This window comes from Protopterus annectens, chromosome 2.part0 (assembly GCF_019279795.1).
Source record: "Protopterus annectens isolate FY-2018-M chromosome 2.part0, PAN1.0, whole genome shotgun sequence".
Lineage (NCBI taxonomy): Eukaryota > Metazoa > Chordata > Ceratodontiformes > Protopteridae > Protopterus > Protopterus annectens.
In genome coordinates, this window is record NC_056728.1 from 236,962,858 (window position 1) to 236,983,644 (window position 20,787).

At 35.8% G+C, this 20,787-nt stretch overlaps 1 protein-coding gene across 2 annotated transcripts in view; it reads left to right on the forward strand.

Moving 5' to 3' along the window:
• The first annotated feature begins 18,740 nt into the window (after positions 1-18,740).
• Positions 18,741-20,787, forward strand: part of CCHR2.PART0H2orf80 (chromosome chr2.part0 C2orf80 homolog) — a 438,540-nt gene continuing 436,493 nt past the window's right edge. For both annotated transcript variants that reach the window (XM_044060703.1, XM_044060704.1), the window contains exon 1: positions 18,741-18,824. In XM_044060703.1, the coding sequence (XP_043916638.1) occupies positions 18,772-18,824 (53 nt within the window). In that variant the 5' untranslated portion in view covers positions 18,741-18,771. The remainder of the gene's footprint in view (positions 18,825-20,787) is intronic.

The following is a 20,787-nucleotide window of genomic DNA, read 5'->3' on the forward strand; positions in this document are numbered from 1 at the left end:
TGTAACAGCGCTAGTAGTGTATTTGCGATATACTATTTACTTCAGCTCTAATTATTCAGAAGTCAGAATGACCCTCTGTAAGATCTGTACTATTGCAATGAAATTTAATAAGCTAAAACTGTATCCACTGAAATGACAACAGGGAAACAGAACTTACTGAAACATGCAAACAAACATAACATACTAAAGTAGCAGAAAGTTGAAAAAAGCCAAAATGAGTACTGGCTAACAACACATGCCATAGAACCCTAATCACTATATCCATAAAGGAAAGGGAGTGGTGAAGTTTATCTAGACAAGACGTTACTGAATATGTGACTGGAATCACAGCTTCAGAGACGTCCTTTATGTGTTGCACCATATAGAATAAGTGATTATGTTTTGAAGCACAAATGGCCTTCATTAGTTTCTACTTTATGAAGCTTCAGTGACCTTTTGGTAACCATGAAATCTCTTTAATGGAGGTCAATCACATAGATCTGCCTGGAATTTATTGTAGCTAAATTTTCACTGTAAGTGACATCTCATTATTCAGCAAATGATGTGCTCTTCTATCCTACGGCTCAGTAATATTCCGTGAGTCTAGCAAATCTTCAAAACTGACTTCGTACTCAGACCAACATCAACAAGGAGACTAAGCACTGCACAATAATTCCTTGGTGTCATAATGAATAATTGTGCTCAAAGAACTCCGACAGATTGAGAGAACAATCAGAATCCTCCTGACCATCAGGTCTGCCAGTGCAAAAGCTGTATCACCTGGAGACAAGAAAAACAGTGCCAGCAGTAGTTTCACTTTAAAGCAAACATCTGACTGCCTCCATCTGGAGCCAGATAATCTATCCAAAATGGAAGAGGGAAGAAGCGATGAATAACTTAAAGGCTGTCCCTTCAGAGTCCAGTTATATAAACCTAGGGAGGAAAATACTTCTGCAAAAAGTCACTGATTTTGATTACTTTATTTGATATAAAATGTCACATTTCTCAGATTTTGGTCATAAGAACATGTAACAATGATACACAGGCACACACACACACACACACACACACACACACACACACACACACATTGAACAGCATAAGCAACACTCTGTAAATTCATGATACAGTTTTGCTCACTCACTCACTCACTCACTCACTCACTCACTCACTCACTCACTCACTCACTCACTCATGTTTTGTACACAGGAATGTCATGGATTTCTGACATTTTAACTGGACTCAAAATCACAGCCTTTCTGGCATAGGAGGTAGGTAATCTGATCCCGGGGTGTGGGGATAGGGGAGCCTTCCCTCCAGTGCAAAATATCTGAAAACGTTTAAGTCAGGCACACTGTGGCAAGTTTTAATATGTGCAGTTATAATATTTCGTTATATAGTAGTAATGCAGTATTAAACTGAAATTTCTGACACTTCACTCTACATTACAGCTGTTACTTGTAGGACAGCTAACTGCCACACATTTACATTAAATTGCAATAGACATAGTATGATTTGAAAATAAAAGAGAATATGCAGTTATAAGCTGTATAGACCTGTAATACACTCCCTTCACTTAAAGTGATAGCATCTAATGGCTACTGTCTTGCTGGACGTTTCACACCTACTTCTAGTCATGTTTCTGTTCAATATATGTTTATGAGAATAATTAATCAAAAATATACCTTATTTGAATTTGACTGTTACAATCCATAGGGAAAACATTTTTATTTTTCTCCAAGATGTAGCATTGTTATGATTGCCAGAATCAAAACCACGGCAGCTAGTAAATTTATAAAACCTTGATGCAACTTGCAACTCACTGCAGCTCTTTGCAATATTGTGCTACTCACATGTGTAATATTTCTTCTTGGGATGTTAGATATGTGGCTTCATTTCTGTGTTTAGTTCAATAGCTCCCACCTGATGTCTTGGTCAGTGACATCCCAAAAAAGGAATGCATGGGAAATGGAGAAGTGAACTGTTTATAGAAAGTTTTGAAGCATGTCTGGGCATCAGTTTCAGTCAATTACTGCTTTATATCTTCTATCAGTATGAGACTTGCATTATTTATCCTTTTTATAAAGAAATAATTCAAGCTTTGTAAAATATACATACACAGAATAATAAATCTGGAGATCCAAGTACATATGTACATGCATTCAAAAAAACAAACAAGTGTAGAAGCGGAGAAAAAACGGCAATTAAGTTCTTTCTTTCTGGAAAACGTTTATTTACCAGACCACGGTCCACTCAGTAAATTAGATAGGTAAACACAATCAATCGTAAAACATAAACGCTATTGAGCCCTTGCGTTTTCGTCTGCTGCATTGAGACTTCATCAGATGAATACTTTATTACCATTTACATTTCCTTTATATAGTCTACATAATCATTTAATTAATGAACACACCTTAATTCAATTAACTTAGTTAAAATCCCATTGCATACTTTCTTTATAAAAGTGTGCTTCACTATTCACTTAAAAACAACAGCTGTACAATATTTAAACAACATTTAAAAACTCTTCTTTTTATAACATGTTTAAAACAAGTGAAGCTAATTTCTATTGAGTTAATATGAACTCATTTCTTTCATAGATTAAGGGACTAAATACCAGAATATACATATATACAAAACAATTCACTTTGTGGTGTTCAGCTGCCATCTAGTGGAGATTCATATGTATTTAACATGCTGGACCATAAATTAAAAATCATAGGAAGGTTCCTTTGTTAAAACATAATAAAATTTCATATTATTGTTATTAATGAAAATAATTTATAAAAATACCCTTACATCAAATGGGTTGTTAATAATGTTAACAAAAAATGTTGTAATCAAGTTAATGCACTTTCTTACAATAACACCATTATAATTTCATTATAATTTAGCTGCCCTTAATTTCAAGACTGGCAATATACTAGTATATTCGTTCAGCCCAGGTGGGTTGTATGCTTTTAGTGTTATCTGCCACCAGAACTCCCTGTATTCTACTTTTTCCTCCCAAGGGCCCCCTCTTATGTCTTTTTGGGTCTGTTCTAACACGGTAAACTTGAATGTGGCTCCTGTGCATTCCTTACTATGTTTGAATAGGGCATTAGTATCCTTACAATTCTTAATGTCATTAAGATGCTCATAGATTCTTCTTTTGAGTTTTCTTTCTGTTTTCCCTATATAGAAGGAATCACAGATCCCACAGGTGGCCATATAAACTAGCCCCATAGATTCACAATTGTAATAATTCTTATTATTAGTAATTACTCTATTCCTACTTGTAATGTGTAACCTGTCGGTGTTGGAAATATACGGACACTGGGCACATCTACCACATGTATATGTACCCATCTTCCTTGCCCCTTGCGGACCCCCATTTTTCTTACTTTCTAAAATGTTTCTAATACTTTGGGCATTTTTGTACACTATTTTTGCCAAAATCCCTTCCAGTTTATCTATATCAGTTATGTCAATAAATCTACCCCATTCCTTGAAAAATATTCTTCTAATGTTGTTATTCATAGCATTATATTCTAAGCTTAGGGCTAGCTGGAAATTCTCTTGATTTACTCTTTTGTCTTTAGATTCCATCTTTTCTAAATCAGTAATTTTCACTATAGGGGTATATCTCAGGTCTCTACCATTTTCTCTTTCCTGTCTTATTTCCTTTACAATTTTTAGTGGATATCCCCGATCCTTAAACATTTTTTCTAATAATTCACATTCTTTTATCAAATCATTTGGACAACTTGTCATCCGACTTCCCTTACGAATTGTCCTTTTATGATATTCTTTTTGCAATGAAGGGGGTGTGCACTATTGTAATGTAGAAACATATTACAGTATGTAGGTTTTCTATATATTTTTGTTTCCAAACGTTCTTCTTTTTTATAAATTTCCAGGTCTAAATACTGTAATACATTTTTTGATAGTTTATGTGTAAACTTCAGGAAATTAGTAGTCTGGTTGAGGTAAATCATGAATTCCTCAACCCCCCCCCCCCCCCAGTCCAAAACAGTACTATGTCATCCAAGAATCTACGGTAGAGCACCCAATGGGAATTAAATTGAGAATTTAAGATAAATTTATCCTCCCATCTGGCCAGCACTAAATTTGCGTAGGTTGGGGCGCAAGCAGCTCCCATGGCTACTCCTTGTTTCTGCCTAAAAATTCTCCATTAAAATATAAAAAATTATTGTTTAACACTATTTCCATTAACCATACATTTACCTGTTTTTCATTATTAGTTAGGTTTTTACTCTCATACAATATTTCCTCAAACATTTCTGTACCCTCATTGTATGGAATGGATGAAAAAAGGTCAATCACATCTATAGTGACAAATAAAATATTGTCCAGATTTTTTATACTAGAAATGACCTTTAATAAATCCCAGGAATCTTTTAAAATTTGTTCTTTGTCTAACCATAGATTCTTAATTTTATTATCTATAAATTTAGCTAATGGATGAGTTTTGGATCCATCAGCCGAGACTATTGGTCTTAATGGGGGGTCCGACTCATTTTTGTGAACTTGTGGAATTCCAAATATCGAGGGAATTTTGGGTTTTTCCACTTTCAAAAATAGGTATGTTTTTTGATCAATAAGTCCCTCATATAACATATCTTTTAGATTTATATCTATTTTGTTATAGGCAATATTAATCTCATTTTTAGAGACCAATTCATATTTGGTATTGTCCCAAAGAATATTATACATCCTACTATCATATTCAATTTTATCCATTATTACCACCCCACCCCCTTTGTCCGGTTTCATCACCCTTAAATTGGGGTCATTTTTCATTTCATATAACAACTGCTTCTCTTCTATCCCCAGGTTATTTTGATATTTAATAATATCATTTTCTTTTCTAATTTCTTTTTCTAATATTCTCACTAAATTCTTTAATTGGGGGTGTATAGGTGGGTTATAGGTGGTTCTCTGTCTTAGTGAAGGGGCTGGGGTTGTTTGGTTACCAGAAAATAATATTTTCAAGTTTATTTTCCTTAGGAACAACCTAATATCAAGAAGAGTTTTAGCTAAATCACCCTTGGTGTTGGGTATAAATTTCACCCCTTTGGATAACAACCTAAAATGTCCTTCCTTTAAAACCAAGTGGCTAAAATTATAAATGTTAAAACTTTCAAAGGACCATCTGTTCCCCATATTCGTAATTTTAGAAGATTCAGGGAGGTTAGGTATAGTTAGTACCTCCCCCTCCCCCTTCTCCCCCCTCTCCATTGAAAATTTGTTTGCCTGCTCCCTTGATTATTCATAAGCCTCTCAGACCTCCTTAGGAAACTCATCTTCATATAAATAATCTTTTTCCAGTTGGTTAATGTCTTCTCCTATACCCATAGGCCCTGTTTTGTCACCCCCTTGGTAGTAAACGTCCTTACCATATCTCCTATGTAAGGGGTTGGGGTAACTTAAGTTGTGTTTGTATTCATATATATCACGGTCCATTTTCTTTATTTTCCTTTGTATTAAATTTTCTATCTCCCTCTCATTATCCCTTCTAATGTTAAAATATTTTTCTTTTTCCTCTTCTATGGAGAAAATCAAATCATTTTTGATACATTGGTCCAGCATTTCTATTTCCTTATGTAAATCTTCCTGCACCCTCGTATTTTCCCTTACCATCAATTTGAATACTTCAATACCACATTTATTAAAAACTTCTATGAGTTCCTTATGAAATAAGGAACCTGTCACAACATTGTTTGGATATTTATATAAACGCAGCCCTTTGGGCACAATTCCCTTCGAAATACATTCTGTTAGATAAGTGTTCTCAATATTCAAAATTCTATGTTTATTCATTAGCTTAGAAAGGGAGTTTAAATTCTCCCTATATGTATTGTTATTAATTTGCACATTTTTATCTTCTTTACTGTTACTTTTCAATACATATTTATAACTTGACCAGTCATTTAACTCCTGGCAAGGAGTAACAGTACCTTTTGCCTCAGCACCTCTTTGGGGTTTGCTATTTCCCCTTTCGTTCCTCTTGTGAACATTATTCTCTTTGCAAAGGTTCTCATTAGTTCCTGTAAAGTCCCTTAGTACGCTCGGTGTTTTGGCTGGATCAAAACTTTCCAAAACTGGTTCAGAATGCGAGCCTGCATCCCCTCTTTCACTTACTATCTTCTTTTGTAAACCCTTCGGTCCTTGGGGGAAGTGCTGCTACGTTTCTGCCTTGCGTATCTAAAAGGGACGAAGCCACTGGCGTCAGTAGGTTGATAAGTTCAGTAAGCTGCCCAATCAGTTTTCGAGTGAGACCAAGGTCTTCCTGCGAGGAATTGGCAGGAATCGCCTGCTTCTTCATTTCCATTAGATACGCAAGGCAGAAACGTAGCAGCACTTCCCCCAAGGACCGAAGGGTTTACAAAAAAAGATAGTAAGAAAGGTACTGCGAATAAGGAGCTTACTGGTGAAAGAGGGGACGCCGGCTCGCATTCTGAACCAGTTTTGGAAAGTTTTGATCCAGCCAAAACACCAAGCGTACTAAGGGACTTTACAGGAACTAATGAGAACCTTTGCAAAGAGAATAATGTTCACGAGAGGAACGAAAGGGGAAATAGCAAACCCAAAAGAGGTGCTGAGGCAAAAGGTACTGTTACTCCTTGCCAGGAGTTAAATGACTGGTTACGTTATAAATATGTATTTAAAAGTAACAGTAAAGAAGATAAAAATGTGCAAATTAATAACAATACATATAGGGAGAATTTAAACTCCCTTTCTAAGCTAATGAATAAACATAGAATTTTGAATATTGAGAACACTTAACTAACAGAATGTATTTCGAAGGGAATTGTGCCCAAAGGGCTGCGTTTATATAAATATCCAAACAATGTTGTGACAGGTTCCTTATTTCATAAGGAACTCATAGAAGTTTTTAATAAATGTGGTATTGAAGTATTGAAATTGATGGTAAGGGAAAATACGAGGGTGCAGGAAGATTTACATAAGGAAATAGAAATGCTGGACCAATGTATCAAAAATGATTTGATTTTCTCCATAGAAGAGGAAAAAGAAAAATATTTTAACATTAGAAGGGATATTGAGAGGGAGATAGAAAATTTAATACAAAGGAAAATAAAGAAAATGGACCGTGATATATATGAATACAAACACAACTTAAGTTACCCCAACCCCTTACATAGGAGATATGGTAAGGAAGTTTACTACCAAGGGGGTGACAAAACAGGGCCTATGGGTATAGGAGAAGACATTAACCAACTGGAAAAAGATTATTTATATGAAGATGAGTTTCCCCCCCTAAGGAGGTCTGAGAGGCTTATGAATAATCAAGGGAGCAGGCAAACAAATTTTCAATGGAGAGGGGGGAGAAGGGGGAGGGGGAGGTACTAACTATACCTAACCTCCCTGAATCTTCTAAAATTACGAATATGGGGAACAGATGGTCCTTTGAAAGTTTTAACATTTATAATTTTAGCCACTTGGTTTTAAAGGAAGGACATTTTAGGTTGTTATCCAAAGGGGTGAAATTTATACCCAACACCAAGGGTGATTTAGCTAAAACCCTTCTTGATATTAGGTTGTTCCTAAGGAAAATAAACTTGAAAATATTATTTTCTAGTAACCAAACAGCCCCAGCCCCTTCACTAAGACGGAGAACCACCTATAACCCACCTATTCACCCCCAATTAAAGAATTTAGAGAGAATATTAGAAAAAGAAATTAGAAAAGAAAGTGATATTATTAAATATCAAAATAACCTGGGGATAGAAGAGAAGTAGTTGTTATATGAAATGAAAAATGACCCCAATTTAAGGGTGATGAAACCGGACAAAGGGGGTGGGGTGGTAATAATGGATAAAATTGAATATGATAGTAGGATGTATAATATTCTTTGGGACAATACCAAATATGAATTGGTCTCTAAAAATGAGATTAATATTGCCTATAACAAAATAGATATAAATCTAAAAGATATGTTATATGAGGGACTTATTGATCAAAAAACATACCTATTTTTGAAAGTGGAAAAACCCAAAATTCCCTCGATATTTGGGATTCCAAAAGTTCACAAAAATGAGTCGGACCCCCCATTAAAACCAATAGTCTCGGCTGATGGATCCAAAACTCATCCATTAGCTAAATTTATAGATAATAAAATTAAGAATCTATGGTTAGACAAAGAACAAATTTTAAAAGATTCCTGGGATTTATTAAAGGTCATTTCTAGTATAAAAAATCTGGACAATATTTTATTTGTCACTATAGATGTGATTGACCTTTTTTCATCCATTCCATACAATGAGGGTACAGAAATGTTTGAGGAAATATTGTATGAGAGTAAAAACCTAACTAATAATGAAAAACAGGTAAATGTATGGTTAATGGAAATAGTGTTAAACAATAATTTTTTATATTTTAATGGAGAATTTTTTAGGCAGAAACAAGGAGTAGCCATGGAGCTGCTTGCCCCAACCTACGCAAATTTAGTGCTGGCCAGATGGGAGGAGAAATTTGTCTTAAATTCTCAATTTAATTCCCATTGGGTGCTCTACCGTAGATTCTTGGATGACATAGTACTGTTTTGGACTGGGGGGGGGGGGTTTGAGGAATTCATGATTTACCTCAACCAGACTACTAATTTCCTGAAATTTACACATAAACTATCAAAAAATGTATTACAGTATTTAGACCTGGAAATTTATAAAAAGAAGAAAGTTTGGAAACAAAATATATAGAAAACCTACATATTGTAATATGTTTCTACATTACAATAGTGCACACCTTCATTGCAAAAGAATATCATAAAAGGACAATTGTAAGGGGAAGTCGGATGACAAGTTGTCCAAATGATTTCATCAAAGAATGTGACTTATTAGAAAAATGTTTAAGGATCAGGGATATCCACTAAAAATTGTAAAGGAAATAAGACAGGAAATAGAAAATGGTAGAGACCTGAGATATACCCTATAGTGGAAATTACTGATTTAGAAAAGATGGAATCTAAAGACAAAAGAGTAAATCAAGAGAATTTCCAGCTAGCCCTAAGCTTAGAATATAATGCTATGAATAACAACATTAGAAGAATATTTTTCAAGGAATGGGGTAGATTTATTGACATAACTGATATAGATAAACTGGAAGGGATTTCGCAAAATAGTGTACAAAATGCCCAAAGTATTAGAAACATTTTAGAAAGTAAGAAAAATGGGGTCCATGAGGGGCAAGGAAGATGGGTACATATAAATGTGGTAGATGTGCCCAGTGTCCATATATTTCCAACACCGACAGGTTACACATTATAAGTAGGAATAGAGTAATTACTAATAATAAGAATTATTACAATTGTGAATCTATGGGGCTAGTTTATATGGCCACCTGTGGGATCTGTGATTCCTTCTATATAGGGAAAACAGAAAGAAAACTCAAAAGAAGAATCTATGAGCATCTTAATGACATTAAGAATTGTAAGGATACTAATGCCCTATTCAAACATAGTAAGGAATGCACAGGAGCCACATTCAAGTTTACCGTGTTAGAACAGACCCAAAAAGACATAAGAGGGGGCCCTTGGGAGGAAAAAGTAGAATACAGGGAGTTCTGGTGGCAGATAACACTAAAAGCATACAACCCACCTGGGCTGAACGAATATACTAGTATATTGCCAGTCTTGAAATTAAGGGCAGCTAAATTATAATGAAATTATAATGGTGTTATTGTAAGAAAGTACATTAACTTGATTTAGCAACATTTTTTGATAACATTATTAACAACCCATTTGATGTAAGGGTATTTTTATAAATTATTTTCATTAATAACAATAATATGAAATTTTATTATTTTTTAACAAAGGAACCTTCCTATGATTTTTAATTTATGGTCCAGCATGTTAAATACATATGAATCTCCACTAGATGGCAGCTGAACACCACAAAGTGAATTGTTTTGTATATATGTATATTCTGGTATTTGGTCCCTTAATCTATGAAAGAAATGAGTTCATATTAACTCAATGGAAATTAGCTTCACTTGTTTTAAACATGTTATAAAAAGAAGAGTTTTTAAATGTTGTTTAAATATTGTACAGCTGTTGTTTTTAAGTGAATAGTGAAGCACACTTTTATAAAGAAAGTATGCAATGGGATTTTAACTAAGTTAATTGAATTAAGGTGTGCTCATTACTTAAATGATTATGTAGACTATATAAAGGAAATGTAAATGGTAATAAAGTATTCATCTGATGAAGTCTCAATGCAGCAGACGAAAACGCAAGGGCTCAATAGCGTTTATGTTTTACGATTGATTGTGTTTACCTATCTAATTTACTGAGTGGACCGTGGTCTGGTAAATAAACGTTTTCCAGAAAGAAAGAACTTAATTGCTGTTTTTTCTCCACTTCTACACTTGTTTGTTTTTTTGAATGCATGTACATATGTACTTGGATCTCCAGATTTATTATTCTGTGTATGTATATTTTACAAAGCTTGAATTATTTCTTTATAAAAAGGATAAATAATGCAAGTCTCATATTGATAGAAGATATAAAGCAGTAATTGACTGAAACTGATGCCCAGACATGCTTCAAAACTTTCTATAAACAGTTCACTTCTCCATTTCCCATGCATTCCTTTTTTGGGATGTCACTGACCAAGACATCAGGTGGGAGCTATTGAACTAAACACAGAAATGAAGCCACATATCTAACATCCCAAGAAGAAATATTACACATGTGAGTAGCACAATATTGCAAAGAGCTGCAGTGAGTTGCAAGTTGCATCAAGGTTTTATAAATTTACTAGCTGCCGTGGTTTTGATTCTGGCAATCATAACAATGCTACATCTTGGAGAAAAATAAAAATGTTTTCCCTATGGATTGTAACAGTCAAATTCAAATAAGGTATATTTTTGATTAATTATTCTCATAAACATATATTGAACAGAAACATGACTAGAAGTAGGTGTGAAACGTCCAGCAAGACAGTAGCCATTAGATGCTATCACTTTAAGTGAAGGGAGTGTATTACAGGTCTATACAGCTTATAACTGCATATTCTCTTTTATTTTCAAATCATACTATGTCTATTGCAATTTAATGTAAATGTGTGGCAGTTAGCTGTCCTACAAGTAACAGCTGTAATGTAGAATGAAGTGTCAGAAATTTCAGTTTAATACTGCATTACTACTATATAACGAAATATTATAACTGCACATATTAAAACTTGCCACAGTGTGCCTGACTTAAACGTTTTCAGATATTTTGCACTGGAGGGAAGGCTCCCCTATCCCCACACCCCGGGATCAGATTACCTACCTCCTATGCCAGAAAGGCTGTGATTTTGAGTCCAGTTAAAATGTCAGAAATCCATGACATTCCTGTGTACAAAACATGAGTGAGTGAGTGAGTGAGTGAGTGAGTGAGTGAGTGAGTGAGTGAGTAAGCAAAACTGTATCATGAATTTACAGTGTTGCTTATGCTGTTCAATGTGTGTGTGTGTGTGTGTGTGTGTGTGTGTGTGTGTGTGTGTGTGTCTGTGTATCATTGTTACATGTTCTTATGACCAAAATCTGAGAAATGTGACATTTTATATCAAATAAAGTAATCAAAATCAGTGACTTTTTGCAGAAGTATTTTCCTCCCTAGGTTTATATAACTGGACTCTGAAGGGACAGCCTTTAAGTTATTCATCGCTTCTTCCCTCTTCCATTTTGGATAGATTATCTGGCTCCAGATGGAGGCAGTCAGATGTTTGCTTTAAAGTGAAACTACTGCTGGCACTGTTTTTCTTGTCTCCAGGTGATACAGCTTTTGCACTGGCAGACCTGATGGTCAGGAGGATTCTGATTGTTCTCTCAATCTGTCGGAGTTCTTTGAGCACAATTATTCATTATGACACCAAGGAATTATTGTGCAGTGCTTAGTCTCCTTGCTGATGTTGGTCTGAGTATGAAGTCAGTTTTGAAGATTTGCCAGACTCACGGAATATTACTGAGCCGTAGGATAGAAGAGCACATCATTTGCTGAATAATGAGATGTCACTTTCAGTGAAAATTTAGCTACAATGCATTCCAGGTAGATCTATGTGATTGACCTCCATTAAAGAGATTTCATGGCTACCAAAAGGTCACTGAAGCTTCATAAAGTAGAAACTAATGAAGGCCATTTGTGCTTCAAAACATAATCACTTATTCTATATGGTGCAACACATAAAGGACGTCTCTGAAGCTGTGATTCCAGTCACATATTCAGTAACATCTTGTCTAGATAAACTTCACCACTCCCTTTCCTTTATGGATATAGTGATTAGGGTTCCATGGCATGTGTTGTTAGCCAGTACTCATTTTGGCTTTTTTCAACTTTCTGCTACTTTAGTATGTTATATTTGTTTGCATGTTTCAGTAAGTTCTGTTTCCCTGTTGTCATTTCAGTGGATACAGTTTTAGCTTATTAAATTTCATTGCAATAGTACAGATCTTACAGAGGGTCATTCTGACTTCTGAATAATTAGAGCTGAAGTAAATAGTATATCACAAATACACTACTAGCGCTGTTACAGAAATACAAAAAAAAAATGTAATGACTGAATTATGACCTACCTTAATCACCTCCCACTCTAAGAGAAAAAAGTGGACATGATCATTTATGGGAGTGCACATGGTTGTCACATAGTTTATTCGGCAGGTTTGATACCTGAGATACATGTTACTTTAAGCTGGCGAAGTAACCCATAAACATGCAACATTTTTATGTGTCATTTTCTCCTTTTTGTTCCACTCCCTGTTGACCATCTAGCCCGTTCCCCTACTATTCTAGTCACTTCTCCCTTCTTCCCCAATTTAGAAGTACACCACTGAAGTGGGATGATAGCCAACTATTGCAGTAATTATCCTGTACAGAATTCAGAGATTTTCATACCTAATCCCTCCAGCAGGCAGCTTAACATATACACCTACCAAAGCAAGGATCTGCAATGTCATCATTACACATTTATAAAGCAGAACAGCCAAAACATCAAAACTCCAAAATCCAAAAAACTCGGCACAAGCAGCCCCCCCCCCCCCACACACACACACACACACTAATTATATATATCAACTCCAAGATTGCACTACAGTGGGAAAAGGGCAAATTTTCAGACCCTACTGTACTGCGATCTTATCAAATTCCTGTTTTTTGGCATTTTGTGTTTGGCATAGTGCCATTTGGCATTATAAAAGTCTCTCTATCTCCAGCACACGTGTGCTTCTACAGACATGCAATAGATGATGACAGTGCTTGTACATTGCATGGGAAAGCCAACTGTGCATCCTACCCTTATGTTGTGACTTTAGTACCTGAACTCTACTGAATGTCAGTATAACAGCAGACAAAGCAACATCCCTATCCAAAGGGATGGGCAAGTTAGTGACAGCCATTCATTCCTATTCTCCCCAGCCAGCACCTCAAGGGCACATGTTACTAGCTAATCCAGGGTCGTCGGGGTTATAATCAGGGCTTTATCTCTCTACACCATGAAGTCATTTTCACTGGTTCTCATTTAACTTCAACCTGATGGAGGAATGAGTGGGTCAACTGGTTGCAGGAAGGAGCACCACTGGGCCAAAAAAAAAGTGCTGGTCTATGATAAGTAGGTGGCATTAAAGAATCAGCAGTCAGGATAGTGGACATTAAGTGATATCAATGGTGGTGTCTGCAAGACAATCAGAAAGAACCAGGCAGGAAAAGATCCTTTACTGATCACTTCTTTCTTGAGAGTTGCAAAATAAACAATAGCAGACAGAAACACAACGATTCTGCATCCTGTATTAATTGTCTGTTCTGCAGCTGGTGGGATAGAAATGTTTCCTTAATTTAATCTGCCCAATACTGCTGCTAACAGTATGAATGTTACTGATGGATGAATACTCTGTAAAAATTACAGTGGATACTTCCTTCTATCTGAAAATATTACAATAAAAAAACAGCTGAACCAGAAAAAAACAGTTGTAGAATTCTTTCTGAGTTGTCTGTACGTGAAGTGACAGATGCCATAGTAACAGTCTGAGTGGTACTTCAGAAGCAAATGGCTCAGACATAGCATAACAGCATCTGCCAGGCTTATTTATTATGAAAAGCTGGAAAATTTTAGTGAGGCCAAGTAGTTTTCAGCTGATAAAAATAATTTAAACAACTGTAATATACTGATATACGGTTTAAACACCAGCGACTTGACAACTTTAATTAGAACTCCCAAGCATCAACAGATACAGCAGAAGCAGCAGTAAAATTAGAGCTCATGGCTTCATAGATGAGAAACTTTTTCTTGATGCAATTGAGCTAAACTAAAATGGGAAAGTCTTCCAGAACTGATATATTTCCAAGAAAAATATTTTCCTTCACAGACTGTACCACCTAGGTTTGGATAAAGCCTTTAATAATCAAGATATTGCAACAAGCCAATATTATGCAATAGAAAATTAAATAACTAAAGAGCAGAACTTTGAGTGTTCTTGTGTCCACTTGAAATGAAAAAAATCAAAAAATGAACCAAACTTGCTGAAACACAATACCAGCCAAACAGAGTTGTCTTTTCTTCTGGATGGTACCACATTGACTTCTAAGCTGAAAAGTTACAAATTACAATACACTTTTCACTTGTTCAGAAATCATTTGTTGCATTCATTAAAACCTACTGCTGAAAATGTTTGTGTTCCCTGGTTTTTGTGGTCCGTATATTCCACCGAGCATGATGTCTGTCTGTGTTTGTAGGGACTGTGCTATTAGTCATTAACAAATCAGTCCTTTGCAAATAGATTCTACTATGAAATCAGCAGCAGTGTAATAATCTAGTGTAATAATCTTAAAATGCCCATCTTCTTTGGTCTACAAAATGAAGTCTCCCTCTTTAAATATTGCGCACTTGAAGTCTCTTTCTGTGTCTCCTCTTTATCTTAAGCCTGAGGTATAGAAAATACCTTTCCTTCTGTGTCACTGAAATTAAGGACCTCCTAAACACCACAGTCTGTATGATTTCACTGGATGCACTGACCAATGCATCCTGCATAATTTGCAGCATTGTAACAATCAGAGATATAGTTGATCATTTGATTGCGAATCTCCAGTATTCATTTCCAAAACAGCACCATCATCCACATTCGAGGTTGCTGTGCCAGAAGGAAGATGGTGCCCACAGAGTTTTTACAACTTCTTTCCTTTCTTTTCATAGTTACTTTTCCCCTCTCAGCAATGTGCTAGTGTCTTCAAAATGCAAGCCCAATGGGACTTTCCATGTGAAAACTTTTCTATGTAATGGATGAAACTTTCAGTAACCATTCACTTCTTGTGTCTTTGTTATGAATGCCTTGATAAATGTTTCTTGGCACACTAGGCGCATATTTCATAAAGACAATCAATAAACTAACATGCACCTACATTAGCTTTTACTTCTGTTTTCAAAGCAAGAAAGCTTGCCCACAACTTTTACAAAACATAATGATTTGAATTGAAATATATCCGAGTATCTTTCTTTAGTTACGTATTTTTCAATGGGCAATTTCTTCTAGGCATGCCTGTCCTACCCCGAGATTTGAGGGATGAGCTTCCCAGTCTCCACCAGGAAGTCAAATCCACCCAGTGTGCCTCCCAAGTGTGCACAACCTCTCTCTTCCCCTGGCAATGGTGATATGGCCATGCCTCTTCACTCTTCCTTCCTGCATGTCTCCCCCACTGCTGGGGCTGCTATTTGAACCGTAGTCCTCTGAGATGCAGTCAGTAATCTGTCCTGAGAACCACAAGACCAAGCTTTTTTATATACATTTTGAGATACTGTTCTTTCAGTTACCTACACTGTTGGTTACATATTTTAGTGACTTCAGTTTTGGCATGTTTATCACCAGTAACAGGCCATGGACCCTTTAGGTGGTTTGCTCTTCACTTATATATATATATATATATATATATATATATATATATATATATATATATCTATATATATATATATATATATATATATATATATATATATATATATATATATATATATATATATATATATATATATATATATATATATATATATATATATATATATATATATATATATAAATCTTACCTCGATTTCTACAGAATGCCAATGTCCCTGCAGCAGAGTTATTACTATTCTTATTTTGTTCTAACTCAAAACCTAGCTGACGGGGTGGTCATGCCATGCTGACATAATTTTTTTGACAAGCATTTTTCTTCCCACAATGCACTCTGTGTCCCCAGGCGATGATGAGACTGCATTGCTGAGCCCGGCTGTCAGGCAGGCTCTTCATTCACATGTGCTTTGACTGGCAGTACTCAAAATTACTACTTTCTACTTTTAGAAACTGTGACAGTGTCAATTCATTCCAGTGATACTCTATGTTTTTTGATGAGGTCCCATTTCCCTGAGTTGGTGGAAGTAAAAAATCCCACGGCACTTATTAAAAAAAAGACTAGGAGATATTCCTTAGTGCCCTGACCAAACTTCCCATAGTAGTATAAATGCCACAGTGATTGTCCCCTGCAAAGAGGACTCTGGCCTTGTGGAAATGACCCAGTCAACAAAGATAAATCCATTTTTATTTTGATTAAGCATGCTGTAATGAACCTTTTTTTCTCTGGCTTCAAACCTGTGCTGAAATGGCTTATTTTGAAAAGGGAGGAATAAGCTGCAGGTACTGTTCTTCATTTAGTCTATTTTTCTATCACTGGCGTCAGGTTTCTTTTCATTTAAACATTGGCTACACTTTGAGACTTAATGGTAAAACAACTGTTAGTCTACAAGTCTCAGAAAGTTTATGCCCTGAGAACAAGTGAAAGAAGGTAGCTGCAAAAGACACTGTGCAGTAAAAGAGCTGTGATTCTTCAGGACCTCATGGTTTCATAGCTGAGGAATACTTTACTAGATGTAACCCTGCAGAATAGCTGAACTAAAATGAAGTGGAAAAGAATTCCCCAGAATTAATGCACTTCATAACTGAATGTTTATCATCACAGTGCGATCAGATATGTTTCGTTTAAATGTTTAATAAGGAAACTACAACACTATCCCACTGTCAGGAGAGAAGTAAAGATTGCAAAGATTTGTTATATGGATGTTTCATGTTCTAGTACCTTCAGATATGATAAGTGATGTGATGCAGGGCCAGGCAAGACAAATTCCAAAAGAAAACACCATGAAATTTTATGTGCAGTTCTGTGGTGGAGATGGCTAGAACCCTGAGTGAGACCCAAATGACCAGAGATTAAATAATAGCTTCTGTGCTGGAACAGCCAGACATAGAAGAATGGGAAATAAGCAGCTTAGGGCTCAACTTCCTGGGGAGGCAGGAGTGGTTTCCTGGTGGCTTTGGAAGCTGAGGCTTACATGAGAACAAGAGTTATTGATGGGAGGCTATCAGCTTGGTGCTCCCATGCAAGATATAGTAGCCCTTGGAATATGGAAGTGTGCATGCATGCACCCAGCAAGGGAACAACAAGACTCCATGGTGATGCAGATGTTCATGTCAGGTACAAGGAGGTGTTAGAGCCATAACAGAAATGCCCCCATAGCTGATGCTGTCAGTGATGGAGGAGTGCAAGAGTGGAGATGTGCTAAGTACTGTCCCAAGCTTTGGACAATTAGTTTGGGTGGGGGGGGCAGGACCTCAGAATATAGGGACAATGCCACCTCCCCACAACAGACAGGTGGAAAGCCAAGAATCATCAGGGGCACAAAGTTATCCATGGCTGTCTGAATGACAGACACCTCTGTTTTTTTTTATCATTATTTATTTATTTTTTAATTATTTTTTTTTTAGCTTGAGTGCAGATGAGACCCTGTTCTGCTGGAAAAGAGGCAGTTATGTCCCCACTGAGGTCTTAAATTGGGGGGAATGGAGGGACGGGGTTGCACATGTTCCATTCTGACTGTGGGAATTTCATATTTATTTAGACTAAGTAAGCAGAGCTTTGACACAGGCCCAAGCTAGAGGTGGGCCAGTCAGTTCCCTGTCATTTTTCTTTCAGACGATTAGTACTTGGATATTTTGATTCCAGTAATAAAAGGATTTTAATGGAGAATGAGCTGACCCAGTCTATCTTCCTATGTGGTTTTTTTAATATAATTATGGATATAATATGTATCAGTAATGACTGAGACTACAGATACACCTATATCTCAGTGCAGTATTTAATTTAGGTGGAGATTATGTTCTTCTATTGAGTGGTGCAACTAGATACTGCACCTAATAAATGATTAGCAATATACATTTTTCAGAGTTTCTTAGCATATGACCATGTAGTTCCCTTTTTTGTAATATGGATTGATAGAGATCTTCATGACTCCCTTTGATCTAAGAAAGTGTTTGATCTGAATAGTTTTTACTGCCAAAATAATTCTGTCAGACACCTTCACAATAATTATAGAGCAAAAATCTAGTGCCAGAAGGTCTGGTTGTAATCCTGCCTCAAAATGAAAAAAAAATCTGGTTTACTGTGCTTACTACTCTACTGGGCAACCATAATCTTCCATTTGGATGTAGAAACTGTTCCTATATAATATTAATTTTCATTCCAAAGTATTTCCTACCACACATTTAAAAATTGTATTGATTTGACTTCAGTGTTTGTTTTACCTATTGAAAAATCTAAATTTTTAATGGAGGAAGAAGCATAATAGTATGTTTAAAGGGATAGGAAAATGTGTTTCTTATTCCTTTTTTAAAACAATTTTTATTTTATACTTTATGAACAAACATAAAAGTATACTTATTTTACAAAATGTGTTTTTAGGCAGATGTACACATAAGCTGACACGACTGATCAGAATGTCCATGTCAGAGGAAAAGAAGCTGCTTAGAAAAGAAGTTGAAAAATTGCTGTAAGTATTACATAAAGACGTTTTTATTCTGAATGTATAATTACACATTTAAATGGGATTATTTTACTACTGCTGAGAATATAAAATAAGTCTAACATGAAGATTCTATGTTGCTTCTGTTCTTGTTACCTTTATTGGCCCTTGTCAGCAGATTTTCCTGTAGTGTCTTGGATATATATGTTCATCAGTTGTCATGATTTTGTATGGTAGCCCTTACTGAATTTTGAAGACATTATCAGTAAGAGAGTAAAATGTGTCCATGCTGAGTATCATAGACCGTAACCTTAAAAACTGTCACGATCTGGGTAACAGAATAAAACAAATAACAACACATTCTGATATTCACCTTCTGATTAACTGTCCCCAGCACTAAAAACACCTTTATTTGGGTAGGAAAGACTGAAACTGGAAAAGAACATGTGAGAGACGAGAGACAGAGGGAGAATGATTTGTTCCTCTAGATGGTTCTTGTCTTTCATAACAAGGAATGAGTGCAGCACATTTTTGTTCACAACCTGTGAAAGTTATGGGAGCGCAACATATTTTGTGAAAAGCCTGTCAGTTGCTTTTTTGTGAATGCATCCTGTTCAGCAGTGACAGAGGGTTATAGACTACAGTTACTTGTAAAGTCATGTTATGACTGTTACTGTACTAAAATCAGTTATACAAACACGATTTTCAGTTTTATTTTCCTACTGTTTTTTTAAGAACAGACTATAGCAATGATGCTACTCAAAATTAACTGAGCAGCTTGAATGTGTATGTGTGTGTGTGACTGTGTCAGTATGCATGTATGTATGTATCTAGATGTCTGTCTAATTAAGCTGCAATTACAGAGGATAAAGCTAGAGCTAGCACTAGAAGGTCAGGTAATATCACTACCTCTTGTTCCTACTGTAGCCTCAATCTACTGACTGTTATAGTTGTTTGGTTCATTTTACTTTAAGGGGTCTACAGCTCCCTCAGAAACTTATTACATGACCTGCTATAAGAGAAGATGTTATTACATAAGCTTCTGTAGGGGAAGATATCAGCCATGATACCATTTAAATGCAATATGTCAAGTGCCATTGTAGGGTGCAGTGGCTGCTGGGACAAATATGACCAAGAAGACAAGTTACCGGATGATGGGACAATAAAACAGAAGACAGCACATGATTCAGTAGGAAAAGGTAACATAATGTATGTATTAATTACAAAAAAAGAGCATTTCTATAATAACATTTCTAATTACTTCAATTAGAGGTTACACAGTGTTGATACCTGTATCAGTCTGCACATACTTTATCATGAGACAGCACCATCTTTAATAGCCCATATTACCTAACGCATACATAGTGGTATTACATGGGACATGCTTTAATGCCAGTGCTCACTATATTTATACAATCAATTGCAGCTGCTTGCAACAAACCAGAATGCTAAAGCAGAGTTTGCTGCATCAGGATTTCCCCCCAAAAATGAATTAGATTTAGGATAATGAAGCTGGACAGGTACAGGTAGTGCCTTCTACATAAGGAGTGAGAAGGGAGAACTTCTAGTAGAGAAAAAAATGTTTTCAGCAGATATTTTGCATTATTGGCATGGCCTTTTGGCTAATGAGATGCATTACTGTCTTTGTGGACTGATCCTTTAATCTATTATGGCATACAACCCTGCCCCAGAAGAATCTCATTACCTGCAAATGATTTAATTCCTGTTTCCCCATGGTAATGCAGTAATGCAGTAATGTGATAGAGGAAATTCATTTTATTTATTCATTCTTCTAGTAACTTGGTAAGTGAACTGATTCTAATGAACCACTTTCAGCTATAAATGTGAAGAGGACCAAACAGAGCAAGTTCCATGAAACTATTACCAAACTATTAGTATGTGCAATAAATATGGTTTGTCAGGAATGCAAATGGATAATTATAAAAAAAAAGAAGTAATCTCCGTGGTATCCCCAAAGTCTCAAACAACC